Source organism: Chroicocephalus ridibundus, chromosome 1, assembly GCF_963924245.1.
Source record: "Chroicocephalus ridibundus chromosome 1, bChrRid1.1, whole genome shotgun sequence".
Classification (NCBI taxonomy): domain Eukaryota; kingdom Metazoa; phylum Chordata; class Aves; order Charadriiformes; family Laridae; genus Chroicocephalus; species Chroicocephalus ridibundus.
The window spans coordinates 24,445,813-24,461,992 of NC_086284.1; the positions used below are offsets into that span (position 1 = coordinate 24,445,813).

Sequence of the window (16,180 nt, forward strand, 5' to 3'; positions counted from 1 at the left end):
ATGGCCATTAAATTTACAGAAAGTCAGGACAGTGTAAACAGAGAAGAAACCCATCAAGTTCTTGGGAGACACATACACACACACATATAAACAGATCTAACACTTGCTGTTTCTCTCACTATTGTGTGTGTCAACCCGCCTTGCAACCCAGGGATTCATCAGGCAAAAAGCTGACTCACTCTCTGGCTGTCAATAACTGGCACTAAATACCGGCAGGAAAACACAAACACTACAAACCAACAGCAATGCAACTTTACACCCTGCGCATGGATAAGAACCACAGCAGCGGCCAAGGGGCTCGTACAACCACAGCTGGGTGCCTGGGAACAGCTCTGCTGGCCTGGATTCCACTTGCCTGGCATCTAGTCGGTCTATCAGTCAGCACCTCACAACACCATGGCACACCTTTCTCGCCTGGCAGGCTCACGTGATTTCGGTACCAAATGCTTTGTCTCCGACTGACTTCAAGGTGACTGCTCATCCCTCTAAAAACAAGGCCTATTTTTAATTAAATGTCTGATTTCAGGCATCTTTGTTGGCTTTAATCATGGCATAGAAGGTTGCTTTTGTTGACCAGTGCCGCAAAGTTTGCCTTTTCTTTTTAAATTATTTGATGTGCAGTTTGTGACTTTTGCAAGTAAGCACAATTTACAAACTGTGTTTTGTAGGATCCAAAAGTCACAGCAGAAAAATGACTCAAAATAAAAACTGAACAAACCAAGTGTTTTGAAGTGATCTTAATCAATAACACTGTGTTTACTTTGTCTTGGCCTCTGAGAAGCAAACTCTGGTCACTAAGGACATCTTACAAACACATTAAAGTTCACACAAGCATTTTTTTAAAGCGTTTCAGTTTACTATAATCTTGGTGAACTCCCTGATAGTTTTCCCTAAAAATAGTGCTTATTAACTCACAAGTTCAGTTGAAAAATCCACTATCCTCTTGTCTTAGCAGCAGCTACAATATGGCAATTAGTTTACCTTAGAATAGACATCAAAGGCACAAAGGATGACCCTGCCCCAGAAGAACAAAATCTTTTAAAAGCCCCATTCCACTCAGTTTGCTAGTTTATAAGGTTTGCTAAAACCCAGTTTAATGATCATGTAGTTTCTTAGCAAGTCATGTGGTGCCATATTGTGTAAGGAACAGAAGAGTTAGTTCTAAAACCTTTTTGAACTTGGGGAGCTTTTCCAACCAGCTGATGCAGAACCACATTCTGAGATGGTAAATGAAACTGTTGGATGCAAAAGCCTCACTATGATTTTCTTTAGCTTCTTTCAGAAGAGACAGAAGTTCCCACAAAACACATACACTCCCCTTACAATGAAAGATTCAATAATAGCAATATGTTCAAGTCCATATGGTGTGGATATAAGGGAGAGGCACAATGAGAAACTGAGAACCCTAAAAGCAGGGGCCTGCAAGCTGCAGTGGAAAAAAAGCAAAAGCATAAAAAACTCTTAAGGTGAGACTGAATGAAGTTGTAGGGCACACTGGATTAGCCAGTTCTCCTTTTAGCTACAGTCTTCATACCCTGAGTTGCAGACAGTTCCCTCCCCGACATGGTTATCAGAGTGAATTATTTATTTTTTTTTAAATGATTTACAGCAAAGTCCTTTCAAAAACAGTCTGGCCCAGTGGCCAGGTAACAGCACTACACATTACCAAGCAGGAGACTGAGCAGCAGTTTCTAACACAGCCTCACAGCAATACTGCAGGAGATATGAAACTGGAAAGGCTGATTTTGGTGGGGGCAACAGACATATATGAAAAGGAACAACAATAAATGAATAATACAGGGCAGAAGCCTCCTTACCCTGTCTGGAATTAGATTTGAATGGCGAATGAGAAACAGAGAGGGGAGAGGACAAGAAGGGTATGTTTTAAACATTAGCATAGACTTGCCCCACCTCTTTCCATTACTATCACGAAGCATGGCTTTTCCCAGCTCCCTCGTCTTCGTCTCCAACTCCTGAACTTGCTCCAGCAAAGTTTTATGGTAGGTATGCTTGGCCCTGTACCATGAGGAAAAGACAAACAGAAAAACAATACAAAGAAGCCATGTGAACATTTGTTTTGCTACAAAGCACCAATTTTACCTCTCAGCTGAGAGGTGCAGGGCTTTCCTTTGAACAATTTGGGAAATAAGGCACAGTGCACAGATGTCAACCTAGGTTCACAATACCTGGGAAACACTATGTAAGAAATGAGAAATCTTAAGGACTTCAAATTCAGCAGAGCTCGGCTGCTTCAACACAACATTGAAAATCTAACCAAGCAGTAAAGCAACAGGACTGTGGAGACCTGACACTGCTGCCGTGGGACTGCTCAGGACCCGGGCATTCAGACAAAAGAGCTGGGATTCATTGAATATTCATGGCAGTAAAACATGATTCCACTCCGTCTTTTGAGCTATGCGTGGCACTGCTCTGAAAACCTGAGGAGTCTCAGATAATAATTGCCATTCAAACCCCTTTGTTTTCATTTATCAGTCTCACATGACTTGGAAAGGCACTTCTCTCCCCACTGAGCTTTCAAAGTGACAGTAACAAGACTGGCTGTGTCCTATTTTCTCAGCTTGGGGATTCAAAGAACAATCCATGTACCACACACGCAACCAAAATGAAAACTACTTTTCAAAACACATCTGCATTTAAGAGGGGGCAAAAAAAAAAAAGAGAACAACAAAAGACAAAGCGTAGCAAAATCTGGAGGTAAAGAGTATCAGGATATACTTAGAAGAGCACTCTATTAAAACAAACCAAAGGTGTATGATTTGCAAGGGAACACCAGCCTATTGTGACAGAAGAAGTCAGTAGCAAGGATATTTTTACAAAGCATAATGTTTCAAGAATGTGAGATTACCAATAGCTGCACAAAAATTAATTAGATTCAAGCTCTTATTAACTAGTTAGGCTAATGATTAGACTGGTCTCCTCTTTGAGGAAGAGAAACTATAGTGATTAAAACGACAAAGCTTTGAGCTATTAATTCTTATAATCTTTACAGTTGACTTCACTATCTCACTCTAATTTGAGTAAATACATCGAAATTTTGACCTTGAACTCATCTCTTACCTTTTAAAGAGGCCACACCTACGACCGCAAACCTGAAGCCTGAGCATGTTCGGAACTTAAAATCCTTTATAACCAGTTTTCCCACAGACAAGAACACAGAAATCTACAAGTTATTCAATCTCTCCCAAGGCTGCATGTTTATCTTGCCATACACTATAAGAGATGAGAGATGTTCTTCTTTTCCCTTAGAGTGAATATTGAATTAAAAATTTAACAGAATAGAGCCTGATCAACAAAGTCCAATTAGTGCAGCACAGCACAAAAGCATTGCACTGGTATTTCCACAATATGGAAAAAACACTGTTATCCTGAAGTTGAGGGTACTGAAGTATTTTGTTAAGTAGTGTGAAATGATGAAATATTTAGGCTCTGCTGTGGCTGGGTATCCATAAAGCAACAATAAACTCTCAGGTAATTGTTATGCATTGAGTCACTCCTTCACTTGGAAGCAAAAGCATCCATGGAAGAGCCAGTAATTAAGTGTTTATAAAAAGGGCCTGAGCTAACCTTATCCATGCGTTTCTCCAAAAACAAGTACTAAAATATGGTATTACGATTGCCTCAGAGTCTGGGTTGCTCCCATCAAAGTCAACTGCAAATATTACAAGGACTGCTAGCAACAGAATTGGATACTTCATGTTGTTTCACAACAGCACATTATTAATTTTTGATACACAAAAATACAGGTAGAAGGTCTTAGCTTTTACCTTGTACTTTACAAGTGGCATTAGATGCACAATCAGTCCTTAATAAATTATGAGATCTTGTGTTTGATGTTACTGTTCAGCTGAAATTTGATATGTTACAAAAAGACAAACTCATCTTTTCCTCACACACTGGGATATTAAGATTATGGACCATAAGAACAGGCAAAGGCTTATCTTTGGTTACCTTACAATAAAGGCTTATCTTATATTTTGGGTGGCTCTTCCCCTTCCAAGCCAGGGAAGTGCACAGCTTCACCTCCCTGCCCTAGGAGGATATTTAGGGGGTTCCGGAGGCCAGAATCTGCCAGAGAAGCTTGGTTCCATTCATAAACTTTTCTCAAACATGACGCCACCTCTACTCTGGCTCATTATCCTCAACACTGTTTTAGGAGTCTTGTGCTCCAGGGACTGCAAGCATGTGCAAGGATGGGAAGAGCTCCTCATACCTCCTCTCTTATTTGCACTGTGGAGCTGGCTAGTGCAACACGCTTCTCTGCCCATGGCAAAAAAAAAAAGGTACATGAAGATTCTGGTAATTATTGGACAGCTCAGGAAATTTTTCACTGTAAGTATTGAGACAAAAATTATTAATAAATTCTTGCCCTCTTGCCTAATTTTGCTGGAAAGCACTCTGTGTTTTTTATGATTCCCACATAGCTTTGTGGCTTAGCTATTTTGAGACCTCCTAGCACCAGTGACATGTATTCAAGTGACACGTGCCAACTGTGAGGAAGCACTCACACCTTATAAAGCTCTCTTCATTTCAATGGTAGCACAACCGGGCCTTTTATAGGGCAAAAACCAAATCCAAACTAAGCCACTGAATTCAGGGTAGTGGATCAAAGTTAACAATGTGGTATTGCAGCCAAGTATTAATAATAAGCTTCCTTCTCTTTTTAAAGAGTTTTCCACATTTCCTTGATTTACTTAAAAAGAAAAAAAAGTAAACAAAAAAGCCTGGAGCTGCAGGGAACATGGGAGATAAGAGGTGTGTTGACAACTGTAGCCTGTGTAACAAAGGGAACGTGTAAAACTAGCTCTTGCTTCCAGCATTACAAGTTTTGATAGCGGATGCAGCACAGCAGTTTAGAAACAAAGACTTGTATGGGTTTGAAACACACTTTCCTATCCCTTTTAACCTTCTTCCAGACAAAAACTTTGTACCGAATTTATGGTTTACTGGCAGTATTTTTTACTGAAATTAAGCATGTACCTTTTGGGTCACATGGATGCTCTTTCTGTGGACATATGCTTCATGTTGAAGAGAAACTGAAAGGGATACATTCCATGACCATTACAAGTCAGAGCTGCTGGAATTTTATGGCCAAAACCAAATTCTGCTGAATTACAGACAGCAGTGTGGTGTAACCACTGCTGTGGAAATCTGCCGGCTGATTTCCAGAGGCCTTGGGCTCAAGTTTTGAATGGCAAGCCTCTTGGAAAGGAAACAGACCTTTACTCCTTCCATATGGCAGTGCTGATAGCTATGTCATTTCATTTATCCTAGTTAAAATGTTAACGGTGTTAATTTTTCAGTGATGGTTTAAAAAAAAAAAAAAAGGTAGTCCTGCTTGGAGAACAGATTTTTTGCTTAATGTTGATAGGAGCCTTCTGTTTAAAGTCTGTTGGGAAAATATCCAGTATATCAATCATACACATTTGTCTCGAGAGCTTCACAATCTCTGTACATTCTTGGTCTGAAATACTGAAAGGATTATGTTGCTGAGATTTCTCTAAGAAAGATTAAGGAACAGGCTGAGTCAGTAACAGAGTTTTAAATGAGTAATAGCTGAGGATGAGCCTGCCTTGGTCTGGCCTGTTTTACAATTCTAGAGTCATTTAGGCCAAGGCCTGATAAGAACAGACGACAACATTGGGACGTTCAACTATCATAAAAACATTTCGAAAACTAAAGCTTAATCTTGGACTCCCAAATGTCTATTTGATCCTTGATGCTGCAAAACATTTCAGCTCCTCTTCAGCTTTAATCACAAAAGTAGTCCCACTGACTCCTAAGCAGGCAATTTTAAATAATACCTGACACAGGAGCAGGGCCTGTTACGCTAAAATGAGTTCTATGATTTTTTTTTTTTTCCAGAGCTTTTAAAAGCAGGTCATAGACATGGCTAAGTATCTAAATTTAAACATTCTGGCCTCAGCTTTAGAATTTTAAAATAATTTTCAATTGGAGAACTTTAATGAGTGTAACAAAACCCCTCTAGTGTGCTAGACTATTAAATCATAGTTTGGCCCGAACAGAAATTTTACATTATGATACCTAGTTTTAATTTCAGCAGTGTAGCTTGTGAAAATTAAGCTGAGGAAGAAGAACACAGGAAAACATTTAAGAAGTACTTACTGATTGGTAGATTTGCCTACTACCGGTTTAACTTAGCTGTGCTATCAACCTCATAGGAACTAAAAAAGATTTTCATCATGCATGTGGCCTGATTTACACATTTAAGACAGTGTTTGAAATGCGCCTGTGTTTGGGAAACTTTCTGCTTTTTCCACCATTTTCTGCATTTCTCTGTAAAGAAGACTGGTGGACTTGGCAGTGTTAGGTTTACAGTTGGACTCGATCTTAAAGGTCTTTTCCCACCTAAATGATTCTATGATTCAAAGAATCTTCCTTGGCTGATTGACAGCTCATTCCTGGAGAAACGTGTTACAATGCTTTCATTTCGAGTCTTTGTGACAAGGGACAAGCTAACCTATATTCTCTCTTCACTCCAGCTAGGATCTGACTTTTCGCCCCAGAGCTGGAATGCCCTGGGTACTCCTTGCACGAGGTATTATATATCCATGTAACAAAACCTTCTTGGTTGTAACACAGCTTTCTAAGGGAAAGGATGAAAGCGTTGGTGCTGAATACACTAAAAAGCAAGGTGCACAAAACACCAGCAATTCTAAATGAAAACAATACTTCTGCATTTCAAATTGCAGTGGTAGAGAAGGTAAGTTGCTTCTCTGTCCTGGTCTCAGCTGGGATAATTTCCTTTCTAGTAGCTGTTGCGTTTTGGGTTTGGTGAGAATGATGCTAACAGTACATACTGTTTTAGTTGTTGCCAGGTGATGTTTTACATTAGTCTAGGACTTTTTCAGCTTCCCATAGAAGCTGAGAGGGAGCATAGACAGAACAAGCTGGCCAATGGAATATTCCATGCCATAGCGTCATGCTCAGTATATAAACAGGGGTTCGCCAGATGGCAGGGATCCTCCATCACTGCTTAGGTGGGGCTGGGCAATCCATCACCGGGTGGTGAGAGTGACTTGTGTTGTAGTAGTTTCTTTTGTATATTGTTTTACTATTATTATTGTTATTGTCCTTTTCCATTAGTGTTCTATTAAACTGCCTTTATCTAAATCCACGAGGTTTGGTTGGGGTTTCTCCCCACACACTTTCTCACTCTTCTCCCTGCCCTTCTGGGGAGGAGGGGGAGAAGTGAGCAGGTGGTTGCATGGTGCTAGTTGCCAACTGGGGTTAAACCATGACAGTCCCTTTAAATCAAAGCTCTTGAAATCGCTTGCCTTTCTGCAATGCTTTGAATCCACAGAGTTTTAAGAGAGGGTGATTGCAGAGGCTTGTATTTCACAAGGGTTGTTCCTCCTCTCTGGGCAGGGAAGGAATCATTAAGACCTTACTTCAGCTTCAGAGTGCAGAGTATTGCTCTTCTCTCAGTTAAGTCTTGGAAGACCCCCTGTTGAAAGAGGACCTAAAAAGCAGATGACAAAGAACTGGGAGCTTTCTGGTATGGATTATAGTGCTGCATTTTTACTTTCTACCACACCTTAGTCAAAATGAACCAATTATTTGCTCCTTTTTAAGAATAGGAAATCTCTGATGTCTGATTGAAATCTGCCTTTAACTAAAGGGTATACAACACAAATAATCATAAGATGACACACCTTCATTAGTCAGGCAAGGCTGCCTCCTTCAGATTCAGGACTAACCGTTCTCTCACGTTGCTGGTTGGATTGGCAGGTGAGAAATGACTCCCATTTCCCTTTGCTCTTCCAAAAGAGTATCACCATTTTGCATTCACTGAAAGGCTTCATAGTTCTTTACAGAACAATACCAGACTAGACAATATGTGCATACAGAATAATTTCTATAACATTGAGGACTGGTTCAGTACTTACGCTGTCCATGCCACGTCTTTAACAAGGCACGCAGTGGGCACGAGAAACAAGCCAAACCAGAAGTATCCACATCTTAACACCATTCCAGCCTGCAAAGAAAACAAACAAATAAATCATGAGTATTTTCAAGCCATTACCTGTCAAGTGGTTGTTTACAAGGAAAAGGTAGAATGATGGCATCAAACAGGTACTGCATCCATGGATCTGGGTGATGTTGAAATTCAGTGGTGGTGCTAAGTCTCATCAACACTTAACAGAACATAGGCCTATAATTAACAGACAGCAATGCCATTTCTCATTGTGATCACTCTTCATGATCTTAAATTCATTAGAAATTTTCAAGAAATCAAGAGTTTTGACCAAATCCTCCACTGATATTCATTTATGGATCCTGACAGACACATTTTTCACTCGTGGAGAAGTACAAAGTATATTTAGCTTGCACTTTTGACTATCTTTTGTGCCCTTTGCTTACTCTTTCTACGCACCGGTCTAGATCTCTGAGCAGCATCAAACTGACAAGAAAAAAAAATACATTTCTCACTAAAATGTTTCAGCCATATTCCACTTAAATACAGCACTTCCTGTCCAAACTACTGCTGCCTGAAACCCAGAGTGGGAAAGATTCACTCCTGTCCTGCAAATGGCTTTTTTTACAAACAAAAGAGCTCAAAGTTTATATTTACGTTTTTCTCATTGTTGCAATGCTTGAAAAGAAAGCTTGGTAGGATTTGAGAAGGAAGATATCTGGAAACTGTGCAAGTCCCAGCATACACATACGCTTATGGGACAAAGTTGAAATATAGCACTATTTGCAGAAATGCTATTTTAAATCATTAGACTCTTAAAGATAAATTAATGGTAAGTAAGGCCCAGGGGTTTGCTACACGGAAGACTTAAGACGACCTCACCATCTCCTGCATGCACATACACACAGTTCCTGTAAGAATCATTGAAGTTCTCTAGTACATTAGAAACAGAAAAGGTGGGTTTTTTTCCTCTAATGACTCGCATGCAGCACAGCTAAAACAGGGGCTGAAAGTGTCAACAGCATTTCCAGTGGCTAGCCACATTTTGCTCTCTTGCCAGTTATGGACACTGACTCATCCCTTTCCCAAAAGCTTTACTTCTCAATATTTTGTATGCCACATACCATACACACACACGTATCTACTGTTGTCCGTGTACCATGTCGCCGAAGGCAGGGAGGTCTATACCCATGGACACTGAATTAAAGCAGCTGTCTCACCAGTGTAACACAGGCTTGGCTGTCTCAGCTGTGCCTCACAGCTGCAGCACCCAAGAGAGCAGCAGCCTGCAATGCTGAAGTGTCAGGGCATTTTACAGACAAAGTTCAGCTACAGAACATGGAACCAAACAAAATGTCTAGTAGCCTTTGAAATACATTGTGAGAAGAAAAATATTTGTAATTATACCCTTTGTAAGACAAAGGTGGTTTATCACAACAGAAGGAACTTCCACCACTCACTACAGCAAAGCTTTAAAACTGAGAAAAGCCATCACATTGCACTGCCAGAACATCCACCAGTAGCACCCAGCATCTTCTCCTGGTGTGGATCTCTGCTTAAAGTTGTTCACCTCCCAATCCAGTCATGTTTAACAGCAACTTGCTGTTGGATTGCCAAGTAGCGAGTACTTCCAAAAGCGTTTTTCACTTTTGAACGTTAAATCCTCCATGACGCTGCTGGACTGACAGGTGAGTGGTAAATCTTGTACTGAAACCAAGAGCGAGCTAGACTGTGCTAAAACATTTACGGACACTTTGCCACCCACACAGACAGTAAGCAAACACATTCCAGCCCCAGAATCAGCTCACAGTTATTTGTGAGCCCTCATGCTTACTTTAGCATGAGAATGCCAAAAGCATACGGGCAGTTTTGATCTATGCTTATTTAAAGAAAAGGATGTGCAGGAATAAGAGGGAAATCTTAACTTTATTGTTAGCCAAAGAGTGAACTGTAATAATACAGTGCCAAAACATAATGGGATTTATCCTTGTGCTTTGCTTTACTTTGGCTGTGACCCTGCAAGTGCTAGCAGTATAATCACACTGGCGTTTCCACTGACCACCCTCCCATCGCCTGCGCTACTAAAGGCTAAAAAGGGCCATAGTAATCTATATGCATTTTGTGCTATTTTTGGTTCAAATATTTTATGTTCTACTTTTTGCTTTTCTAGCCAAAAGCAATTCAACACACTATCAAAGTGCAGAAAAATCTGAATATGTGTTCAGTAGAAGTTTAAATGTTATTGTTGTTATAAATGTTGACATCTCCCTCAATGGCTATGAATTTGGACATCTCACGTGTTAAGCTCGACAACAAAAAATTGTCAAGCCAAATACTTTTTGCCTGCAATTATACGTTTTACTCAAGTATTATTCTGTCCAAAAACTGCACCATAACAGTAAAACTATTCATCACATCTGAACCCTGTCAGATACTCACTTTACTACCAGCAAGCCTTTTTCCACCCAGCCCTCTCCAACATTTTACTCCATTCCTGAGCTCATCTGGAAGGCTTCTTCCCTGCTCATCTCTAGTTTCCTTTTGGAGTTATATGAGTGCTATGCTGCAGGACAGTGGACTTGTTTGTCTTGTACTCACAGCTCTGCCTCTAAATTCTGCCTCCTCTCCGGCAGGGTTACACCATCTGCTCACAGAATGGGAACTCTTCAGCAGAGGATTCACTGGAAACCACCTAACATGTTCTGGGGACATCCACAGACAGTATTTTAGGATATTCTACAACTTGTGGGATAGAGGGCTGGGGTTACAAACAGAAACTATAGTAAGAGCACCCATATATCGCAACAAAGCATTCCTCAGGCTTCACAGCTGTTGCTGTGCTCCATTCCAGTTCTTCATCTATTCATGACAGCAGTGGAGACAGTGCTGTAACACACCTTCAGCAAAACATGGCATTTCCATACCCATTCCCAATGAGTAACATGCTTCAGCTATAAGTTACCTCCCCCACATAAGAAAAACAGAGCTACTAAACAGGAACCACTACCATTTTTTTTTTCTTTTTTAGGTCACAGGGAGGAGAATAAATAGTTTGTTTTTCAAACAAATTCAAAATTTGACCAGCTCTGTCATCACACAGACCCCACAATATGCAACTAAGTAATTTTTTTCTATCTACTGATGTAAACATTAGTGATTAGCACATCCAACGCCAACTACCAGAAACCATTCATCACACGGCAGCACCAAAACACTCAAGACTAATGCAAGTCCTCCTGCTGAAGACACTGCAGCTTAAACTGTTGCCATCAGTAGACTGTCTTCCGAGCACTGATGAGGCTGCCACAGTAAAACAAGCTCGTTTCAGAGAAGTGATAACATTTGTTAAAATGAAAGAATGGGAACAAGGAAAAAAAAAGCTTAGCTCCAGTTATTTCAACTGAGGAGCAAACAATTTAGATTCCAATACCTTTAATCTCTTGTAAACTGGTTTTGTAAGGGTGGGTGCTTTCTTTTTTCTTTTAAAAGCAGCAAAAAATGCAATAGTATTGCCTAGTCAGAATGACTAGGAAGATCTGCTCTGTACTATTATTTTAGAAAGCCTAGGTTAAGGGTTTTTTGGTTGTGTTTGGGGACTTTTATTTGTTGGGGTTTTGTTTCTTTTAAATCAAGGACATGTTCTAGACAAGAATATCAAACGGGAAATAGATCGTTTTAAAAAAATATCTTAAATTGCAATATGGAATTAATTTCAAACTCTTTTCTCCATTTTACTATTCTTTATTAGTATGCAAATAAGCATCATTCATAGTTTTACTGTTCAACCAATAGGTGGTGCCACTATTTTCAACAACTTCCAAGGAGAACAACAAGGCCAGAAGTGCTCAGGGGTAGGAAGACAGATGTCCAGGCTGTTTTGGTATTCTTATCACAGCATGGTTAGACAACAACTGGGGACCAATAAATGATTCAGACAAACCAAACAAGGGCCTCAATCACCTCAGATCATTCAAGAAAAGTGAGACAAAATTTAAATTCATATTTTGAAAAATTAAAGCTTTTTATTACTTCATTTCCTCATATACCTGTGCAACCTAACTCTGATAAAAAATAGACAGCAGAAGCATAAGATCACAATGAGAACAGCTGGCTCTGTATTTACAGTGTGACAAAAATTACTACTGGAAGTGTACCTGGATCCTGATCAGAGCACTCTCCACAAGGCATGGATAAGGACCCAATAAGCTGCCCAATTATGGTTTCATATTAATTCAAATTCCAGCTTCATACACTAGAGATCCAAGTCCGACCTGCAGTCAAGTGATCGCAGTCAGGTTACTTTTGTCTTCACTAGGCAAACGTGGATGATAGCATGGCACTGCCTTTGGCAGCACTTGGGAAAGGAGGAGACAGGGAGAGGATGGCCACACGATTATTGTGAGAGATTCACATACGATGACAGCACAAGTGTTCACTGCCATCACTGAGATACTATTGTTCTAGACACCTGTGACACTGAAGGATCCAGCTGACAACAGACATGTGGCTGGAGCTGCAGGTGCAACTCTTAAGACCCTTGGCCCTGCTGGTCCATCTGCATTGCCCCAGTAACCAAAGCAGAAAGCAGTCCATCACCAACAGGCAGTTAATTCCACCTTAAGGTACTCAACTGAGGTGCACTGACATCTCTGCCAGTACCTCTCCTCCAGTTCTAGACCAGTGGCTTGGTCTGCGTACACCACTTGAGAAGGGCTAAAGCTGGGGCAGGGGAATCCCAGTTGGTCACTCTGCTCCCATCCCATATTAGGTAACACACTTGGAAGCATATTTATTATTCAGTCGACAAGGACAGTCTTCTTCAAAGCCTGAGATGCCACTACTAGGGTTCCAGTCTCAGCCATTTTCCCCACCAATGACAGGGCGCTGCTAGCTTGGGCAAACAATCTCACTCTATCTTGAAGTCCCACCGCCTCACCTGATGGCATGGAGTATGGATAAATGCCACGAGAAGCTCAGGCATTAACATTGGGACACACCACAAAAATGCTCCTGCTTTACTCTGGATGCTCCTATATTCCTGGGAAAGGTTGCCTTTCATTTGCACTGCAGCAAAAGGGCTGATTCAGAACTGCTTTAAAGGTACAGGAAACATTTTCAGTAGAAAGTTAAACATGCTCTACTCCAATCTTAAAATTGTTGCACTTTTAGTGATTTTACAGCTTAGACATCTTTGCTGCATGCTTTCTATGAGTAAATTTGAAGCCTAAATTCAGTAGGAAGAGGAAGAGATTCCAAGCATGAAGTAACTATTACAGATTATGAACACCACCACAGTGCAAACTGCAAATATCTGATGCATTTATACAGTTTGCAGACCATTACTCAGCCCTGTTTTCCTTTAGAGAACTGCACCGTGCACCCTCTGCGTGTTCTGAGTCCTCTTAAGATTGTATGTTTCAGTGCCAGCACTGAGTACTTTTCTTGTTTCAAAAGATCTGGAAGTTGAAACTTGAAAGGGCAGAAATATTAAATCCTTATTGAAGTGGCTGACTAGATCTTAAGGAGACAGAGGACTTGGCATATACTAACACTGTAAGCACATGCCATGCAACAACTGGAAGATACTGCATCATATAGCAATCTATTTTTCATAAACTATTCAGAAGGCATCAACTATCAGTGGCTTTCTCCCACTTTAAACAATAAAACAGCATTTGTTAGATTCAGTCAAAACCTCCTACTGTTTCTATGCTTATGTGGAATGATCAGTATCTCCACCCCATGCTGTTATATTGTACAAAATACACAAGTTCTGCTATAATTACTATATAATACAAGATCCTTAAAGTGCTACAAATATCAGACCTACCTTAAAGACCAAATATATTGAAACCCAAGTCCAGAGAGATGACAGGGTTTGCTCATGGTCACACAAATCAATTGCAGAGCTGGGCAGACTGCCCAAGTCCCTCAGTTAAATCATACTACACAGAGACTGAGCCTAGTGGAGTCCGCGTATGAAATATAATCAATACCCAAGAATGCAGTCTCAAGGATTTTCCCTGGGCATGTTGGAACATAATCTAGCCTCAACATGAGTCGGTGCTTAAGAACTTTTTCCCCCAATATAACTGTAGCCAGCTCCAGGCTGGACAGATTTACTAGATTCAGGGCTGACAGGTGTGATCAACAGATTTACCAGCTCCCTCTTCAACAAACATCTTGGCTGGAAATGTGCCTAAAAAATAATCCCTTTGGGTTAGTGGCAAAGTGTTAAATAATGAAGCAGAAGAATTTTATTTCCCCTCCTGCTTACACCACTGGGAGTCAGGAGTACCTCAAATGAAATCAACGGAGCTCTACCACTGAAAGGTTGGCTGGATATTTCCATGTCTGAAATAAAGATGTGCAATGTTTTCCATAATGTAAGCGCTTTCATTCTAAAATGACTCAGATGAAAACAATGACCTCACTGGCTGGCTGGATTTAACACAATGACACATTGGTCCAGTCTCAAACTTACTTCCTCCCTCTCCCAGTCTCCACTCATACAGCTATATCCCCTTGAGAGCAGCAAAAGGAGGAAAGAAAAAAAATAATCAGATACCTCACTCCGATATTCCACCCCTTTTCCTCAGTTTTGCCAGTCATACTTAAAACCATATGGAAGTCTGGAGTAAGAAATCTATCCACTGTCTAGCTTCCATGACATAGTTATCAAGGTTATTGGTAATTTTAATGTAATAACTGGATATAAACGTAGGGAGGGATGACAGGAGTAGTACTTTGGGCAAAAAGAAGAATGCCACCACAGTATCACAAAGGCGTATACTCAGCATTCCTAGTAAAGCCCAAGATATTTTGAGCTATGTGTCTTCGGCAAGAAGCTTTTCATTAAAGAAGTTACTAGTTATGATGGTTAAAAGAAAGCATGAAAATACAAACTAAAGTACAGAAAACCCAGAAAAATATAATGGCAACTCAAAGAAGACAAATAACCTGCTTGAAGTACTTTCATGACCAGAAAATTACAGGAATTGGCAATACAAAGCTACAAACCCCAAAATTAGTATCTTCAAGGGGAAAAAACGCACAAAACCAACACAGCTTACATATACTGCCATGATTTTTGAGAAACTAGTTAGAGCTATAACAGCACAGGAGCACAGTGAAGTCCTCAGATATTCTGCTCCCTTTCATTTTCTTGTTAGGAACTATTTTTCCTTAATGGAGGAATATAGCAAGTTAGCAATTTATTTTTATTCTATTTACAGAATTTACAGAATTTAATTTACAGAAATTAATATTTGATACATCAATGAATATATTATTGGCCAAATGTGTCCCAAAGGGTGTTAATAAGCTGTCTTTTGGGTTAACTAAAAACATATTCTACATACGCAGCCTTGCCTGAGAAAAAAATTACTATATCTCACTTAATCTCCAATTAAACAAGGAGCCTGCCCATTTTACTCTCCATTATTAGTCTGATAGCAGAGAATTAAGAACATAATCAGATGGTGGTTTAATTTGATTTTATGGTTCACTGGCGGTGTAAACTCTGATGCAATTTCATACAGCCTACCATTACTTTTTCATTACTGGTTACATTAAGCTCAACAAAAAATGTAAATTAATGTTTCTTCAAAGTCATTTGGAGAAGATTATTGGTTAAAAATTAGTAGTAAAATCATGCTCCATGTAAACAGATATAAGTGGATTCCCGAAATTTTATTAGAGAGAACAGATCTCATTAACCAGAGAACCTTCTCCTTAAAGTGGATGAAATACCTCAGTAAGTCTTTAGCTAAACGGCACCAGGTGCTAATTATTCTTACCAGTTAAAACAATCTAAAAGTATCATTCTGTGCTAGTCTGAGCTCCCCCAACACAAATTAGAATTACTGAATAGAAGTCATTCCTTCCTTTACACGCGTTCTTGTGGACCAGGAACACCTTGAAAAAACCTGATGGCAGAGGACACTCTTCATGGCATCCCAGATTTATTTTTCCTCACTTGAGTCAGGCTTGATGCTATTCTGAATCATATGATAGTTTGAATTTTCTGAGATGTCTCCAATTAGACGGTTGTGCAACATAATATAATCTTCTTTTATTGCCATTTAAGATGAACTCACACTTGAGGATGTGGGAGAATAGGCCCATAGCTAGCTCCTTGCTGATGGGTGGTGACCTGCCGTGGTGCTGTAACTTCACTCAGCCCAGGTAAAATCTGTATGAAATTGTGCTTCCCAGTATGAA

The 16,180-nt window shown here is 40.0% G+C and overlaps 1 protein-coding gene across 4 annotated transcripts in view; it reads right to left on the reverse strand.

Annotated features, from left to right (window-relative positions):
• The window catches only part of ATP8A2 (ATPase phospholipid transporting 8A2), a 353,486-nt gene that overhangs the window by 29,094 nt on the left and 308,212 nt on the right, over positions 1 to 16,180 (reverse strand). For all 4 annotated transcript variants that reach the window (XM_063331450.1, XM_063331475.1, XM_063331458.1 and 1 more), the window contains exons 34-35: positions 7,929 to 8,017; positions 1,912 to 2,016 (exon numbers count right to left, since the gene is read on the reverse strand). In XM_063331450.1, the coding sequence (XP_063187520.1) occupies positions 1,912 to 2,016; positions 7,929 to 8,017 (194 nt within the window). The remainder of the gene's footprint in view (positions 1 to 1,911; positions 2,017 to 7,928; positions 8,018 to 16,180) is intronic.